At 44.1% G+C, this 19,328-nt stretch overlaps 1 protein-coding gene across 1 annotated transcript; it reads right to left on the bottom strand.

The window, feature by feature from the left end:
* Positions 1–828: 828 nt before the first annotated feature.
* Positions 829–4,072, bottom strand: LOC119022807 (homeobox protein MSH-C-like). The gene is made up of 2 exons (XM_037104133.1): positions 2,765–4,072; positions 829–2,213 (listed from the first exon to the last, which is right to left on the bottom strand). The coding sequence occupies exons 1-2, from the start codon at positions 3,186–3,188 to the stop codon at positions 1,801–1,803; spliced, it is 837 nt and encodes a 278-aa protein (XP_036960028.1). The 5' UTR covers positions 3,189–4,072; the 3' UTR covers positions 829–1,800.
* Positions 4,073–19,328: the final 15,256 nt, after the last annotated feature.

The following is a 19,328-nucleotide window of genomic DNA, read 5'->3' as shown; positions in this document are numbered from 1 at the left end:
TGACAGGCTACACTAAGGTGTGACCAAAAGTGTGCCAAACAATATTAAAAATAGACCCATTAACATCACGTTGAAAAATGGTTTGTTTTCTCCACAACATGTGCTCATTTTGGAAGACTTCTGAAACCGTTATGGCATGATGACATCGTCCTCTTGATGTGGATATCAACTTCATATAGCCTATATATCATTCTGAAGGTTTTTTTTTTCTTTACTTTTTCTTCTTGGGGTACAGTCTCGTGTATTGTCTTACAGGTGCCCGTTACGCACGTTACTCACGTTTGCATTGATTTTTAACTCGTTTGAAACGACGACATGTGTTGAATTAAAATAAAGGTCTTTACGCATACAGGCTACAAAATAAATGCAAACACTGACGTGTGAAGTGCAGAAGAAGACACAAAGTTGTGTTTGGAAAATAAAGTGTTGTAATTTTTTCAATTTCTCAAATGTATTCATGTTTAACAACTTATTGTACGTCAGCACGCTATTTTGGATCAAAATGTATAAAGGTAAATGGAACGATTTTGGAAAATCTGCGTAATTATTGGAGGATTTTCAAATGAGATGATTCTCACAATTACATAGTCAAGGAGATGTGGTCTTGGCAACAATGGCCGATATTTGACATGTTTACCAAAAAAGTAAAAAATCAAATTAAATAATCTTGATAAAGTCCTGTTTCTGATAGGCGCATTTTATCTAAACTCACTCATCAGACCTATATGCATATTTAAACAAACAACAACAACAACAACAACAACAACAAAAACACTGGAGAATAATGCAAAACAGAGCAGCCACTTTCAGGTCTTGTATAATGTTTATTTACTAAAAAAAAAAAATCAGTTTTTACAAGTAACTGAACATTTAGATAGAGTGATGTATGTACACAGTACAGATACAAAGATATTCAATAAATACCACTTCTCCTGCCGCTCCTCAGGCGAGGCTGCAGGGCTTTATGAACACTACACATTTTATTTACATTTACAGCAAAAATCCTCAGACCAAAAAAAAAAAAAAAAGACAACAAACTATCATCACTCCCGTAAAGGCCACGTTGTCAGAGTTTAAAAAAAAAAAAAGATCTAATACAAGAGTTTTTCTAAAAAATATAATTTTGCTCCACGTTTACAAAATGTAAAAGTCGTGACAGGAGCCGCTGTGAGGGAATAACACATATTCAAACGTCAACTCTGAGAGAAAACCTGCAGTCTGAGCAGAAACAGTCAACGCGGAATGAGGAGAAATACTTCAAGTGATACACTGGTCTTAAGGCACTGACACCGTTTAAGTACTTTTCTGTTGCTTTCAAACATTTCGTCCTCCGCCTCAGTCCATCGCTGCCTTCATGCCTGGACACACCGTCAGTGCCCTTTTTCTCAAACTGCTGCGAGGCGCGGCGGACGGACTGGAATGAGATATTTAAGGCATGTCGTTTAAAAAAAAAAACCCTGACATTTGCTTTTGGAGTATTGCCTAGGTAATTTAGGCCTGTGAATCCACAATCCACAGAACTGGAAGCTGTCAAGCGAGAGGACACTGAGTCCAATTACGCACGCAATTATGTATTAAAAATGTGTCCCGATTTTTTTTATTATCATTATTATTCTGGAGGTCAGAAAGTTTCTCTCCAAACCTGAAAACATAAAATGTCTCCCGAAATGTAGAAAAGCTCATCATCCTCGCTCTGAAGTGTATTGCAACCATGACAGAAGACATTTTTCTCTTTAAAAAACAATAGCAACAAAAAACAAACCACACACACACACACACACACACACACACGCTGTAATACTAAGACAAATAGTACATCCCATAAGTGACGGGTCCACTGAACAGTCCTGGAACCGGCAGACTGGGCCTCGGGAAGGCGCTCGACGGGCCCCATGTCGGGGACCCCATGTGCGCTCCGAGGGGGAACGGCAGCGCGAAGGCGGGCAGGACGGGCTTCGAGGCCAGTTTGAACTTCTCCAGCTCGGCCTCCTGCAGTCTCTTGGCTTTCGCCCTCCTGTTCTGAAACCATATTTTGACCTGGGTCTCCGTCAGGTTGAGAGAGTTGGAGAACTCGGCTCTCTCGGCGATGGAGAGGTACTGCTTCTGGCGAAACTTGCGCTCCAGCGCCAGCAGCTGGGAGGTAGTGAAGGGCGTGCGAGGTTTCCTGTTGTTTTTGTGTTTCCTTAAAGTACACTGAGTTGGACTGGAGCTCCCTGTTAGAGGAAAAAATGACAGAGGAGAAACAGCCGAGGTGAGATTAAATTGAAACTTAATTGTTGTCTCGGGAAATCTCGATCGTGGCAGCAGGTGAACATTTGAGCCTTTAACATTAAATGAAAACACAACCATGACGCAGCAAAGTAAACGCACACTATGTAAAGGCTCTACTGTATTTTTGTTGACAAAGAAAAACAACGTTTTGTGTTTTTTTTTGTTTTACATTTGACAGCATATATGACCTTAACATATATTAAGAAATATACAAAGAAAGAGCTAACACAGCAGTCAAATGTGTGCTTAAGTGACACTTAACCATCATTTGTCTCCGCTTTTTGAGACATAACAAAAAGCAAAATGCCAGAAATACATTTACGCACAGTCGGCAGAGATACACGCAATACTAATATCACCATGAAACAACAAATGAAATATAATTTAGCGTAAAGATAACATCACAACACTTGATATTCCTGTTCTATCGACAGCGGATCGTGGATAAACGCAGTGTGTTTCAGAGTTCAGAACAGCAGAGGGACGGACTTACGAGGCGGAGTGGAAAACGAGGACGTCTGGAACCAAGTGCTCTGATCTTTCTCACAACACTGCGGACTGTCCTCGCAGGAACTACTGGAAACACCCTGCGAGCTCTCCGCGGAAACTTTCCTCTCCGCGTAAAGAGTCCTTGGAGAGAACTGCGCGCCGCCCTGGCCGGCCGCGGGCTGCGGCAGGACCAGAGCTAAATCTGACGGGGGATAAGAAGTCCGACAGGTGGTCTTCTTGGAAATCAACGACTCGACGCTAAACGGCAGGCTGCTCCGCTGGAGTTTGTATCCTTTCTCGGTGGTCATGTCTTTAGGCTGAGCCTCCTCTCCCTCCGTATCCGTCTCCTCTTTTTGATGAAGCTGTTTGGCGTCCTGGGACGGAGACCCCTGCACAGGATTCATCATGACACAGGGGGATGGGGCCATGCACCTCCGTGTGGCCCGTTCAGAGGAATGGAGTCGCTGAGGTGTACACTGTCCAATGTGCTTCTCTGCGCTGTCAGCGGTGCCCGGTAGCTTTTACGCGCTGTACGGGGTCGTCTATAAAAGGACAGGGGCTGGTCCCCCTCCCCGCGCGCACCAATCAGCTCCTCGCGTTGGCCCCGTGACGTCTCCGAGTGCGGTTTTGATTGGCCCGCCGCCTTCCAAGGGAACATCAAGAGGCCTTTGAAAGGAAGGAGAAGTTAATCATACAGACCCCATGCGGCGCGGGACCATTGATGGCCCTCACAAAGTAGCTTAGACCAATTTTAGCGCAATTAACCAGTGGGGAGGACTCTCTTGACCATTTACATCCATTAGCCGACCACTCCATCGGTGCTATTCACTGAATTATTCTGCTACCGTAAAGCTGAGCAGGATCTAAAGAGTCTCATGTCGATATCAAAGTGGTGCCTTTACAAAGAAGAAGAAGGAATATCTATTAAATTAGCTGATTTTTTTTAATACAGCGCGCCAAATCAATCAATTAATTAAATGAAATTCACAAAACAGGCGGAATAAAGTCATTCAATACATGATAAAAACGAGTACAAAAAAAAATGAATAAAAATAAAGCGAGGAGGATGAAATAAGAAAAGGTGCGCAGCCACCACGGTAGAAATTGATTAGGTATGAGTGTTGGTCACACAGCATTACAGCAATTTAAGGCCTGTCATGAGCTCCTCTCGCTTCACAATGGCCTCAGTTGAGAAGCAACAGGCGTTTTCTCTCTCCAGGTCATACTATTTAATAAGCCAGACAAGTTGTGTTTTGCGAGGCGCCAGGCTCGGCGGGATCAAAAAGGAAGATACCTCGGGGAGAAAAAGGCAACAGTTAACTCCACTTAACCAATTGTCCTCCAAATATTTCATAGTCCTCTGCACGGAGCTGCGAGCAGGCAGCTGACAGTTAACTGTTTCACGTCTGCACGGGAGGGAGGCGAGGGCTTCATCCCGACATGTTTCATTAAAGCCACCATCAGCAGCAGCAGGTGAAAAAACTCTGTAATGTGAATTTGATTGAAAGAATTGTGGGATGTTTTCCTGTGCTCAGCCACCTTTATTTATTTCAGGTGATATTTCTGACCATTACTGCTAAATTATAACGTCATGTAGTCAGCAGTAAAAGTCTTGCATTCATTCTTGCATATATTTAAAAAAAAATAAAAATAAAAAAATGAAAAATGTGGACCAGGAAAATAAAGTAAAAAAGAAAAAAACAAAAACAAAAAAAACAACCATTATGCAGAATAGCCCCAGTCAGTATCTTCTTGTTGTTTGTTACGTTACTGGATCATTATTACATCTGTGTGAACATTAACCAGCATTTAACAATTAGAGTTGGTCAGATTTAAGCAACTATAATTAATCATATTTTAAAGGCTTATTTTATGTTTTAATCTGCAAAGCAACCAAACACTAAGACACAGATATTTGACTAAAAAATACAATATTTGCTTTTGAGGTGTGGTGAGGTGGAACTGTATGTACTGAAGAACACATACTTTTGCTTTCCTTCTCTACCACATTATAGTCATTTCGCCCCCCAGAGCAGCTCACTGTGTTGCTTCCCGGGACGTAAACACCCCTAAACTTCATACCGTCTTTAATCTAAATTCTTCCCTTTCAGCACGTCCGAGCTGACATCTCATTAAAAGTGTCAGCAGCGCACACTGGCCTCCTGGACACCATTAGTCCAGCCCAGCCCCGGACCCCACTGAGAGCTCCACGATCTACTATCCTGTATACGGTTAAGAAGTTATCAAGAGGGATGGATTCATCAGTTACAACATCTTTCACTCAACCTAATTACTTTATGAGTCCTCCTGCTTAATTGCTTAATCAGATGAAATAATGAATAATTAACCTTTTGGACTCACATTGTAATTACAAGTAGTGATCTGGATTCTTGCTGTTGCATCTTGAAAAAAAAACAAAAAAACAATAACATAAAACAAAAGAACTGATTGACATGATTCAGCGGCGGGCCTCCTGAAAGCCCTCAGGTGCAAAGAACCATTTAGCCCTCATCAGGTGAGAGGCTCAACTTTGTTTGACGATTCAACTTGAGTAAATCCTGATGTTGAGCCGGCTCCTTCGTTTTCTATCTGACAAAGCCGGCCCTCTGTCTCCTCACACACCGGGGGCCTCTCGTCACCCAGCTGGTTTGGGTTTAAATCCCAGCGACCGTGTACCCTTCCCTCTATCTCATCTCCGCAGTGTCGTGCAAGAGGGGGATGAGAGCCGGCCCCGCGGAGCACACGGACTCATACAGAGGTTCATCCGATCCAGGTACACCCAGAGATAAATCTACACAAGAAGTGCACTTACCTCTCCTCCCCCGGTGTTCGGTCCAGTGTATTTAGCTTCGGGCCCCCTCTCCCCTACCCCAAAAGACATTTCTGTAACAGCATGCAGGCGAGTGAACTGTGTCAGAAGGTGTTAGTGAGTTTGAAAGCAGAGCCGTCCTTCAAGGTCGGCGCGAGCTCGATGGGAAGCACTTTCCCCTCAGCCGGCACCAGAAATGAAAACTTCTTTCCGCGTACACGCGGGGGTCGTTTTCAGTACTCTCATGCTTCGATGAAACCACTTAACCAGTTCATAAAGTGCAAGGGCCAAGTGAGAGAACGATTTTATAGTGCATTCACGCGCTCCTCAGACGGTCCCTTTTCCAAATATTTTGGCAGTCATTCCGCCAACTTCACCGTGATCTTGAGCTTCCAGCAACATGGGCGCTACAATGAAGAGGTGTTACAGTTTATTGCTTCACCTGACTTGTTTTCAGGGGTAACACTGATAACTCTCCTAACTACGCCTCTAGTTTAAAACCCAATAACATCTTACAAATCACATGTAAAGCAAAAAATTGATATGCACTAGGTAAACTGATTTAAAAACGCGTCTAACCATCGTCCAAACATTGACTTTTGTTGGCCATGTTTCTGCCAGCCTGTAGCCACTCACAAGTCAAATACAGTAAACTGTTTAATGGCCTGATGTTTCTAAGTTTGTCGCGGTTATCACTCCAGCTTCACCTCTTGAAGCGCCCCTCTACTGCATAAAGGGCGAGAAGAGTCTGTGTCAGGGGGTAGGTGGGGTGGTTAGCTGGGTCATACACTGGATTCTCCCTCCAGAGACTGGGCTTCACGTTCTGTTCATGACAAAGGGTTTGTTAGGTAGATAAGTCAACGTATGCAAATCACATAACTTACATTATCTAAGTGACATACTGATGTTACATTACGTAATGTTACATTAGGTAACACTTACCTAAGTTACGGAACTGATTTTAGTTCATTTATCCCAAAGTACGAGTACGAAGTAAGTATGTTTTTGTGCCGAAACCCAAAAAACCCCCAGCTGTTTAATAACAGTGGAGAGGTAATATATTATAACATTTGATGGTCAGCAGGCTTTATTTTAAGAGTCTAGCCGGATGTTACTTAATACATATTTATACTTCCTTGACCTCGGAGGTCTTCACATGCAAAACTGATGCTAGCGGTAGGTAGGCTGTCACAGTTTGACGGCTACTGACCAAGCTGCTGAGTGTGCGGAAATGAGTGAGAACGTGTTGCTTTCTGTAAATATGACGTCAAAGTTGCATACCAAAGTTTCTGCCGACTTTCGGAGATCTAACGTGCATTTCATTTCCTTGGTAAAAGTCGATCCAGTCGGTACTGGACTCTCCAGGTGCAGCACCGGCTGATGAACCAGACATTGTGGGAGTACATACGACTTAGTGTCTGCCCTCCATCAACAATGTGTGAATTCCCTCGCTGCATTGAGGCCCTCCGACAAACAAACATATCATTTAGAGGAGCGAGCGAGCTGTGGAACCCAATCCCTGTGAGATGCGTCCACAGTGGCACAAAGACCTGCAGCTACAGGCCTCAAACGAGATGGACACTTTGCCGACATGACGGCGCAAAGCAGAAGAGGACAAGCGAGTGCGGCCCGACGTGCCGCAATCACTCCGCTCTCACCTTTCTTGATGGAAACCCGCAGGATCAGAGAGGTGTATTGTGCTGAAGTTGTTTGCCTCAAGTGATCAGATGTTAGACGTAGGAGAGAAACATTTCTGCATGAAATAGATGTAATTATCTACATTTCTGTGTAATTTTTAAGCGTTCTTTCTCTGTCGACACCTCGACCCGTGTGCCTGCCTCGCATAAGGTGACCAGCATGGCGCTCTCTGTTTAACAGCAGTTAAAATAGCTGTTCTTACGGTTGCTCGACGCTGTGGAAAAATATCTTGACCTTTCATTTGACTTAACAAGTTGATCCAATCCACATCAGACCGGCTTCAATCCTGCACTTAAACGCTGGTTTGACATTTTCTGCCAAAGCCACTTCCTCTTGTGGCATCAGCGTGCCCTGTGTTTGAATGCAGGGTAATGAGGGAAATATTCTTGCCGTGCTGAAGCGAAGGAAGCAAATTGCCTTCATCATGGCTTCTTTTCGGGGCTGTAAAAAAGCAATCAGGAGATGTCCTGTTATAGCTGCTGTTTAGAATCCAAACCTTAAACACGACGGGGTTTATTTCTCTCGACTGCGGTGGTGGGATTAGCATTTTGAACTCAGGCTGAAACTAATGTTTGTACATACACTGATGGCTACGTTTTTCAATCACATCTTTAACACTGTCTCCCACTCCAGGATCTTCAGAAACAGATGTTTTCGTCGAGAGGGTTCCTCCTGAACTCTGCTGCCAATGGAGATTGTTGAGGAGAAAAAACCACGAGAGGTGACAATGCAATTGGCAATTTTGTCTGGCTTGCCGTCGGCCATAGAAATCCACATTCTTGAGGAAAGTCTAGAGACAATGCGAGTGGGCGAGTTAGGTTGAGGACTGGGGACGAGGAACTTTGTGTGGCTACTCTGTGGTCTCATTCACAAACCGAAGAATGTCGCCACAATCTCATACGCTCTTAGCAGCCAAAACTGTGATGCAGTAGATTTGAGAGAAAAGACTCAAGGCGAGCAGCATCTATTTTCTCGTTCGCTGCTGGACTCAAATCCCAGTGAGGCCAAAACCAGTAACTATTGAATAAATTACAGCAATTGGGAATATATTATATGAGATCTTTTCTTTTGCAGGTCATAAAAATGTATCAGCTGGCAGCCGGAGAAATATATGAAATTTGTTGCAGCCAATTTTGTTCATTGGTTTCATTTCAGGACTGTAAGCGAGATGAAAATTCACCCTTTTAGTTGAACACTAACAATTGAATTTCACTAAACGATGGGCGGATTACATTCATAATAGATGTATTGTTTTATTGCTCCCAAAAAGGAAATGAAGACAGTTTTATGATTGAAAATGTGTCTTTCCTGTTCTCATGTGTCTAAATGTGTGACAGTTTATAGTGTTTTTATTTTTTTTTTTGGATAGTTGTTTCAAATAACCAGACACAACGTTAATTGCAACAAAAGAAACTAATCAGGTTGTTTACAGGAAATCTTTATCAGCAGTTACTGATTATTTGTGGATTAAATAGATTTTTTTCCCCCCACATTTGTTGCAAGACTCTTTGAAAATATGCACAACTTCCTTTAATTATTTTAATTGCAAAAAATGGATGTTTGTCACCTGTTTGGGCCCTCGTTCCTTAATCTAACTTGTCGTGCAAATCTTTTACAAGTCAACAAAAGGATCGAATCAAAGCGGTAGAATGCAGCATAGATCCAAATTGGCGATGCCTGTCTGACAGTAATAATGTTATTGCAGGCACCAAAGGTCAGAACAAATGTGTGTGTTTGAATATCCCGAGATTACAATTTCAAAGTCCTCCCCATGAGAAGTGGAACAATAGAGAGGGTGGGAAGTTAAAAAAGCGGGGTCTCTTTCAAATAAACAAGCATGGGTTGATCCTGAATAGGGCTGCTACCGAGCAGCCGGATTGGTTCTCAGAAGATCGAGAGCGGCGGCTGTGCGCTCTCCTCCTCCTCATCCTCCTCCTCGACTCCCAAAAGAACTGACGTAGCAAACACAAACAACCTGATAGAGGCTCACGACTATAATTCAGCGCTTCGCTCCATTTCTTTATCCCACCTTTCATCTCCTCTGTACTCCCCTTTCTCCCCCGCTGAACAGAGCGTGGACGGGAAAGTAGATGGGGGGTAAGAGCTCCCCTTCTCTGTGCTATTGCTTAATGAGCCTGAAAATACAATTGCACTGTTCTGACTGTGAAGGTAGCCTGCAGGCTAGTGTAAATTAGCAGTGCGAGGAAGCCCAGAGGGCTGAGTCTTGCTGAGCAGCCAGAATAGAGAGATGTGGTGAGAGGGGAAAATCCTGTTAGGGCAGTGCATGCGGAGGAATCACGGTGCGTTTCTCCGACCCGACCGGAGCCGACGGGGCCACTTGTTGCAGCGGCGAACCCCACATCCACGGCAATCACGCTGATGATGTGTGAGATTTATTGAGGCCGCACCACAGCCGTGTGCTCCGGCATCCATAATGTGAGATGTCAGTTGTTTGTCTCATTTCAAACCCATGATTCCAGTTAGTTCCACACAATGGCTCTTTTGAGCCACTACTACAATCATCATTCAATTTAATTTTCTATTCTTCCGTAGATTCTGAGGCGAGAGTCTCCCACATTGCATATGTCCTCTCGTGAGCTCAGAGTGCTCTTTTGACCGCTCCGCTAGGCATCTGCTGCCCATAGCCTGCCTATATCTGCATTCTAATGCACATATCCTGCTGGGATGTTAACTTTAGGCCCTCAGTAATTGATGGCTTCCACACTTCAGCTGAGTCCCCCCTCTCTTTCCTTCTCCCTGCCGATTGTTGGTATATCTCTGTGGTTTGGGGGTCTTTCAGTCAACCATTGTTCTTTTATGGAGGAATTATAATAGACTAAAGGAGAGGGAGAAAAGGAGGGGGAGCAGGGGAGGGGATAAAAAGAGAGTCGCTGCTGATATTTAGTGAACTCCGAAGGGGGAGTTTTCATTCTCATTCTGCAAGTTTGGCACATGCCTTCTGTTACTAAGTGGCAGTGCATTGAAAGAGCGCCTTGCATTTCCCATTCTGCGGCTCTGCTAGGTGCCTAGACTTACAACCCTGGCAGCTGTTGGGCCTTCTATGCAGCTATAGACTCCTCTCCACAGGTGAGCTCCCCTACCAAACTCCCAGTCTCCACTTCACTCAATAGGGCCTTTTTCAAGTCTTTTATCAGCGGGGAGAGGCTGACTTTGTGTGTGCCACTCACAGAACCACGATTCATGGTTCTCAAGATTGCAATTAATGTTATTCACTGTTGAATTCAGCACAGGGATGATTTATATCTTGTTTTAGCATTGGATGCGAGACGTTTGCATGTCTTTCTTTGAAGCTCGGGCAGACAGTGATGACAATATGCGCAAACTCAAGCAGCAGAGAAACAAAGAGTGATTGGAGCTTTCCTGAGGCTCAAGTGACAAACAAAAACAAAGCAGAGAGATACAGCAAACCTGAAGAAAAACAAATACAAATAATTGTCATATCTAATTTCTTCCAAATTTGCCACAGTATAATGCTGCGTGCAGTTCGTGTTTATGTGACACGCTCGCCAAAGTGGCCAGTGGTTGAGTCTGTGTTTCAATATGGCCACAATTGCTTTAAGAGCTATCGGCTGGATTGGTAAACCACTCTAAATGATGTTGTTGTTTTGGTTTGGGCAAGTTTCAGCACCTTTTTTCTTCTGAATTCAGTGGCAGAATATTCTGTTGTTTATTTTCTTCATCTCTGTTTTTTTTTGTTTTTTTCTTTTTTCTCCCTCTGATGCGAGCTGTTACATATTACTCCTGAGGTGTGGTACCTCTTCCCTCAAAGGCCTCCACTGTTTCCCCCAAACTGCTGCCAAGCTGGGCTATCTTTTCATTTGGTTACTTAAGTGTAATTGCTCCCCTTTGAAGCCTCAGAGAGGCAAATCATTTGCTTTGGCCCCGGGGCAGTAATGGTCACCGAGCCAGCGACCCCCTCCCGGTCCGAGAGCGTCGGAGAGACCGCGAGAGGCCAGCTCCCATACGGAGAAGAAATAATACGGCCAGGGCCGCTCAATTTCACCTCCCTTTTCATCCCATTCTTTGAAAACTTTTTATTAACAACAGCTTTCTCTCTCATACCGGGGCGCCAGGAGAGGGGAGGAGAGGAGGCCGAGAGGTGGGAGGGAGGTGGTGGTGGGGGGGTTGGTGGCATGAGAGGATATCGGCAGCGGAGGGAGGAGGGTGGGGGTGGGGGGTGGCTGTCCCCCTGTAGATGTCTGCCGGATTCTCACACACGCACACGCATAAACGCACCGATCCACGCATGCACACACATCATCAATAGTGACAGGTCAAGGAGGCATTGAGAAAACAGCCTCCCCCCCCCACAGTTCACACTGCTAAACAGGGACTCATGTTTCATATGCCACAGGCCCAAGCACACACACACACACACACACACACACACACACGCTGGGATTCCTGCTCCATGGCAGCTTGTCAGTGTGACTCTGAGTGTGTTTGCTAACATGAACGTGTAACGCGGACATAATGCTCCTCCACACACACACACACACACACACACACACACACACACACATGCATGTGTATACCTGCTCACCTTACTGAACGCATGAGAACGTAGCTGACCCGACGCCAGGCCGCCCTCTTTCAACCTATGACAGGCCGCGGAAACATACAGCAACATAGCACACAAAGACCCCATTTAATGCTGAAAATTACTCCACCACTTACTGTAATTGTCACAATTCTGAGCACATTGACATTGTAATCTCATAATAAGGTAATGGGGGCTGAAACTGTGTACAGGACTGCGATTAGAAGGGTGGAGCTCCGCGGAAAGGGGTTAAAATGTCAGCGGATAGCATTTTCTTGTGCAGACGGAGGGATTGATATTGTATGTTTGTGTTGTGGGGAGGTTGTGTTGATGAAACCAAGCAGGCAAACCTATCTCATCTTACCTCATCTCTGTGGCATGTCGTATCCAGAAAGACTGCTTTTATACCGATTTCCCGAAAAACAACTCCTCTTTAAGGCAATAATAGCCGCGCTCCAAATATAATACCGTATTCGGGCGCTGCAGCATCAGAGAGAAAAAGGTGAAACCCACTTCTGGAAGCAAAAAAAAGATCCCTTCTAAATGGCATGAGTTATCTTCAAGACACCGTGGAGCCAAATCAATGTGGACAGGCGACCATAAAAAGCCAACCTGGTTATGAATGCTGGGTTTTACTTGTATCATTTTGACTTTGAGGTTTTTAAGAGAGAAGCATTCCCCGCAGTCAAGCCAGATGGTAACAATTCTTAGACATATTACGAGCTGCTCTCTGCCAAATAGCATACCTTTGGGCTATGTTTTCAGTGGGCTATAAAAGCCAATAATGTAATTTTGATCTATTTTATCAGATATCACCCCAGCCCTGGCTACGTTTATATAAGACAGAGTTTAAAACAGGACAAGAATTCTCTCTGTTTTGCTTTTCACTCTATAAGTGCACCATTTTCAATATCTGACCCGCTGCGTGGCTCTGCTTGTTTGACTTCTGCGTCGGGCTGAAATGCGGAGCGAGCCAAAAAAACGGTGAGGTTAGCCTCCGTGTTGTCAGGCATATGGCACTGGGTACGTGTAAAAATACACTTTACTATAGGTGCGTGGTTATCCATAAAATGACTCGTGCAGGCCAACGCAGAGGGAAGAGGGGATTCTTTGTGGGAGCACTTAAAAAGGCCGACCTTGACTTCTCTTAATGTAACGATGACACGGTAGCAAACTATCCCAGCGCTGCACCACACTCCCCAGCGGTCTGCCATCAGCTCCATGACTCACCGCTGACCTTGCGATAACTTTCCAGCACTCCTCCAGACCCATTTAGGAAATCTTGTGGGACTGTCACACGTTTCAGCCTTCCATGTGGGACGATTTAACACTAAACACACCTGAAATTTCACACACGCTCCCGCAGAACAACACACCCGAGTGATTTTATCCCATCTGCGGGGTTCTTCTGTCTCCAGATCGTAATTGCCCCGGAAAACGACCACAACAAGGTGGGACGATCGAGGACATTAGCTCAGGTTTTCCATTGTGACGCCTGTTGTTTTCTTCTCCTCCGATCATCACATGCACAACTGGAGGCCTGCTGTGTGGAATTACTCGCGCTAATGGCGCTACACACTTTTGTTGCAGGAAATCGGACAGCCGCGCTGTAACTGCTAAAACGGTGATTAAAAAAACCCAAATTGCATCATGATGTTGGGCATTTCAGCAGAGAGAGGAGGGGGAAAAAAAAAGTGCTCTGACTGAAGCGAACAGCGTTATTGACCAGTTATGGGATGTGTAAACTTTGTCTCGTGGAGCTGCAGCCTCGTCTGTTGGATTTTGATGGAAAAATAAGACTTTAAAATAACTTTTTCCAAATCTAAACCTTGCTAGTAAAGTTTAATTAAAGATCGCAATATTAACTCTGTAATTTGCTCGCCTGTGGGGTCATTAAGTGTCCTCCTGGCTCGGTTTAATGGGATACAAACTGCAGCTAATGAGACAAACAGTTAGCTGAAGTTCTGCCTGGCTGACTGCTGGCTGTGGACGCTGTGAGGACTAAACAACTCAATTTGAGATCTCTTTGTACTCTGTAGGTGAGAATCACTGGCTGGTTGATGTGCGTTGAGAGCGTTTCAGATTAGTTCATCGAGCGTTTATAGAAGTTGCGGGGAAGACGGGATGATCTGCTCAGGAAGAAATAAGAAAAGAGCCAATATTGCATCAGTCAGGTGCCACTGGAAGCGGAGGGAGGCAGTTTGTGTGCGCAGCAGCTTTTAATCATATCTGACCTTTTCGAACAACATGGTCTTAATTTAACATCAGAGGGAGAAAAGTACAGTGTGCGCTATTTTGAGGTTTTATCTCCTAACTGTCATATCCCCTCGTTGCTTGTGGTGCTTGTTAAAAGCCACTGTCGATAACAAACGCAATTTTCCTGTGATGAACTCAGTCCGACAGGGGAGCCTTGTTGAGAAGTCTGCACAAAACTGTCTTTGTCTCTCATCTCCAGCGGCCGGTTACAAAGCCGAGCTGCCCTGACGACTGAAGTCTGAGTTAACTAAACATTTTTTTTCTCCCTCCATCCCCTCATCTCTCTGTGAATTTGTGGTCGTGCGCAATCCTTTAACGAGCTCCATCTTTGACCCGGGTTGTATGTTTCCAGAGATGTCATGTCTTGTAAGTCAAGGAAAGACTTTAATGTCCACATGATTTAACATTAAAGGGAGGGATTCCAAAAACGGGGCTCGGTGCCAGAGAGGTAATAATATCCCCGTAAATGAGAAATTGTAAATGCTAAATAGATCCTACAGATCATGGGAAAGGACTGGGAGCAAAGCCATGCATTGTGATACAGAAGGCTCCTGCGTTTTTTGACAAAAAAAAAACTGAGAATGACTGCATCAACATTTTCTGCCTCTCAAGAGTTGAACTTTCATATGTGCATCTACACACAAAAGATGATGTAATGGCTTAACAGGGACTTCACCAACTCTTCCCAAAATTAAAGCCACTACACGCTTCTTTTCTTTTGTTTACGTTACACCAGAAATCAAGATTTATCTTTTCCCCCCATTCAGCTCAGCTCTTTCATTCTTCCTTTTTTTTTTTTTGCTTTAAATTTGTTCTGCGTGTTTCCTGTTAAAACATATGACTTATGTCTTTATTCTTAACTTCAGATCATAAGGATGAAAAGAAAGAGCGAGAGAAGTGGGAAAAAAACAAAAAAAGAAAACAGAGAAGGACTTTGGCTTGTGGCCGTAAGTGACATGCTTGCCACGGCATTGTTTGAGGTTTTTGCAGACCTGTAATCAAATTTGGGAAGGTTTGGAAACCTATCGTCATGGTGCGCTCTCCAAGACAGAATGATGTCCAGTAAAAAAAAAAGAAGAAGAAACACACACACACACACACGCGCACGCACACACACACACACATTATTCGCTGCAAGTCTTTTGCAGAAAGAAATATGCCCCACAAAAAGCAATTTCCACGCACCATGAAAAACGTTCCTATTACAAATACAGTTGTTATGTCCTTAAATCTGTTTGTTTTGTCATATTGCTCCAGGCTTGTTTCTTTTTCAGGAAACCCTGCTTCAATTAAGTGTGATGGAACACATGTGTCGCTTATCAGGGGCCAACATCTTCTACTGTTGGCCTTTGAAACGGCACCGGCTCCACGGGATAATTGGGCTTTAAAGGGGGATCCTCCCGGGGTGCCGCTCCTTGTGCCTGTCGGCGTGGATCAGCTGACGCCTGCCGCGTCTATAGACTTGTTATAAGTGATCATAAGTGGTTATGCATGTAGTCGTAGCCTCGAGGATGATAGTGATCCCAGGAACCCTCAATGTTTTTTTCTTTTTTTTTTTTTTTTAGGCCCCGGGCGCACAGACAGACACACACATCAGGGTGCTCTCAGGTGTGTGTGTGTGTGTGACTGAATCTGATCATATTAGATGGTTCATCTTTGAAGTTGACTGTGATGGTGATGTTTGTAGTTGGATCCAATTGTTTGCCTCGCGCTCTGTCTTTCTTGTAGGCTTTCATTAGGATTATAGGAGAGCGTGTTGGTCATTTCTATCCTCCATCACAGACACACACGTCACCTCGTGACTCAGCTGCTGCTCTTTCTGCCCTCCACAAAGAATATGGTGATCTCCAGAAACCTCCGCCGACATCCCACAACGGGCCAGTGTTTACTCTTACGCTCTGTTTGCGTCACGTCACAAAAACAACAATTTGCAGCCCGTATGCGAACAAAAGACTTTATAATAAAAGCTTGTGACAGCGGCCGCTTTTATTTTCTGACTCAGAAGCACAGGGAAAAAGATAAAAGTTTATTCTCCTTGTTGCAGAAGATAGGTTTGCTCTCGGGGGCCATTGTGACGAAGACAGACCGAGCAGAATGGAAAATTGATTCCCTGCAATCATCTCCCGTCGTCTTTTGTCTACACTTGGCACCACTTTGGCCCACACTCCAATCATCCCTGCACTGACTGCGCCTTTGAACAAATGAACTCCATTTTAACCCTTTTTGATTTTGTTTATTCCTTTGTTTGCTGTGTTTATCTCTTTGCATAGGCCTTACAGTGACTTTAAAGCACAAAGTAAGGAGCTCAGTCACTGCATCGCACCGAGTCAGCCGTCCGTCAGCAGCTCACAAACACACATGCTTTAGTTTCTTTCAAAGCAATTGCAGCTAACCATGGTGATCTCCTAAAGTGCTCTCATAATAGCGCTGGACTTAGAATAAGATTTTACACCGGCAGAGCTGTTGAGGAGCTGCCGGGGGCTCAGAATAACTGCGTGAGCCGTCAACAGGAAGAGTGTGCTCCATGACTGCAGGCCAACAGCTTTAATTGGCTGTCTGCAGGAATTTCTGCTGTGGCAAACTAATTGACCCACAACTCCCTGGTGCTTTATCAACGCGAGGAAATGCCACTGGGCCGATAACCAGCCAGCCTTGTAAACCAATCTATAACCAATGGCCAATTTGAAACACGTGTTATTGGCTATTTTACGACAGGTCCCCTCTTCTCCTTGACTGAGATGTTTTGGTGTGTTACGAGGACTTTTCCAGGTTTAGACAGCAATGTTTTCTGATTGACAGTCTGACAAAAAAAAAAGAGTGAAGTCAGTGTGAGGATTATGAGCTTTCACTGAGACAAGTGTCAGAGAAAGGTACCTTAAGAAGTCATAAGTTATTTATGCCTTGCCCCTTTAAAAGGCCTGTGCACATTTAGAAAGACACATGTTTTTATTTCTATTTCAGATTTTGAGATATTTGCCTCCAGTACAACTGGAGTGCATAAGACTTGTGGTGCTCTTAAAGGAGTCTATTTCCATAGTATTCACTGTCAAGAGTTTGTATGTACATTGTTTTTCTGCAGAGAGAAGTTCCCATTGTAACTTAATTACAATGAAGGATGTGTAGCAGAAAATATTTCTTTCTTTGTAATTTGGTTGAACCCACCATTGTAATTTCACATTTATAATTTTTTTGTTCTACGTCCAAAGTTTGTTAGTCCAATTATATTGAAGCAATACAGCTTCTGCGGTGGAAGCGGCCTGTCAATCATTCTCTCCAAGTGCAGCACACGTTTTTTTTTAAAGATAGTGATATAAAGGGACAAGGCAATAAAATAGCCTACAACAGCTTGGAACTGTAGGTTTTATAAAAAAAAAAAAAATATTCAAACAGGAGTAAAAAGTGTATTTGTTGGGGACTAGTTTCAGCAGGGGATTAATATACATTTAGTGCTTTAGTGAGTATTTACAGCAGTAGGCCAGATATGGGATTGACTCAAAATGAACTACAGTGCCCAGGTTCATCATAATGAACTGTACATGCCACCCAATGCAACAGTGTGGCTCATCAGTGTGTTTATAATAGGTTTGGACAACAAAGGTCTATGGCACAGAGGAAAAACACGTATCAGGCATTTTCTACAGGTGCCGCTAGTTTTCTGTTGTTCATGAACAGTAAGAGAAATAATCTCCAGACTTGCATTTCATGTTGCTTTATGACATTTGGGCTTAATGCGTTTTACTTCTTCCATGTGAAAAATGAAAAACAGGACTTAAATGTTAATGGTGCATTATTGAAGGTCACGAGAACAGTAAATAGCCGGTACCTGGCCCACTGATCCATGTTACCTTTGCGCCAGTAGCGACACATTGGCACAGCACATGCTGTTAACATGATGTGATGAAAAGTCATAAGTGAAAGGCCCGGTGCGTTCTCACAGACCTGGTATTCACTGTGAGACCGACTTTTCCAATTGTCTACAAAAATTAAACCATAAAATCTCTGAGTGACTGTGACAGGTCCTGATCAGAACCAGCTGCCAATTAACTTAATGACTGAATCTATCACATTCAATTAGGGGGAGTCTTTGAGCTGTCAATCCAGCCCTCCGCACGCTCGTTTAACAAAAACACAGACACAGAATGATCACTTTAGGAGGCTTGTCTCTGCCTTTGTGATCCTTATCTGACGGGCCCTGCGTCGTATTTGAAGCAGCCGGCCCTGACAGGTCCCACGGATAAACTGCTGTATGAAAGGGGTCAACTCAACCTCTGGAATCCATCGTCAGCTTTCTGTCTTGCGCAACTGACAAATGGTTTCAAACGGCAATCAGGAAGCTTTAGAGAGGTATTCCCTGATGTGTGTCTGTGGAGAGAACAAGAGAAAGGTGGAAGGGAACAGGGAGACAAAGGAGGGAGAGAAAAAAAAAAACGAGAGAGAAGTGAGTGAGATAAATTGACCAAAACAAAACAACGAATGAGCACCACTTTCCCTCAACTGCCTCCTTACTTTGGCGAAGGGCCTACTGTAATCCCCCAGAGAAGCGGCTATCTGGCAGGGGTTTGCTCCATGGTCAGTGTCTTTAACCCCAGATGATAACAGTTAGCCCGGCCATAAAGCATAGGCCCCTTTAACTGATCCATTAGCGTCCGATCCCAGAGAGCGGACCCGCTGGTGTCTACTGAAACTTACCAGGAAACCTTGAAGGAAAACAGCATAGCAGACATGCACAGAGATCAAAGACACCACCCCCTCCCCTCTCCTCCTCCTCGTCCAGCTCGCTGTCTCTCTATCTCCCTTTCTCTCCCTGCGTCTCCTCTAAGAGGACGCCCACATCTTAAATTTGCAACCCTTTTCTCTCTATTTTTGCCCTCCGTCCACAGTAAGCCCACGTTTTTCCTCACAAGGAAATTGAGCTTTTCGGAGAAAGTCTTCAGAGTGGATCAATCTTTTCTTTTATGTGTCTATTGGAGGGTCGACCTAGGAGAGATGACAGGAAATGAGGGAGAAGGAGAGATGGGATGAAACGACAAAAAACAAAGGTCTCTGGCTGGATTGCAACTGAGGACACTGTGGCTCATGGTAAAACTCTTGGACACAGGGCACCAATAGTGCATCAAAGTTAAAATGATGCATTTTAGGGATATGTATATATATATATATATATATATATATATATAAAAACTTAAATTTGTTTCAAAGAAACTATTTTCTGGTTATGAAACTGTTTAAATTTGATACAGATTC

The sequence above is a fragment of the Acanthopagrus latus genome, chromosome 1, assembly GCF_904848185.1.
Source record: "Acanthopagrus latus isolate v.2019 chromosome 1, fAcaLat1.1, whole genome shotgun sequence".
Taxonomy (NCBI): domain Eukaryota; kingdom Metazoa; phylum Chordata; class Actinopteri; order Spariformes; family Sparidae; genus Acanthopagrus; species Acanthopagrus latus.
The sequence above is the reverse complement of the archived record's forward strand: the minus strand, read 5'-3'. Positions and strand labels throughout refer to the sequence as shown.

Bases quoted from the DNA above. Each gene is read 5' to 3' on its own strand.
- LOC119022807 (XM_037104133.1), bottom strand. From the start codon at position 3,188: ATGGCCCCATCCCCCTGTGTCATGATGAATCCTGTGCAGGGGTCTCCG. The intron at 2,214-2,764 runs GTAAGTCCGTCC...TTCCTCTAACAG, and splicing joins CTCGTTTTCCACTCCGCCTC to GGAGCTCCAGTCCAACTCAG.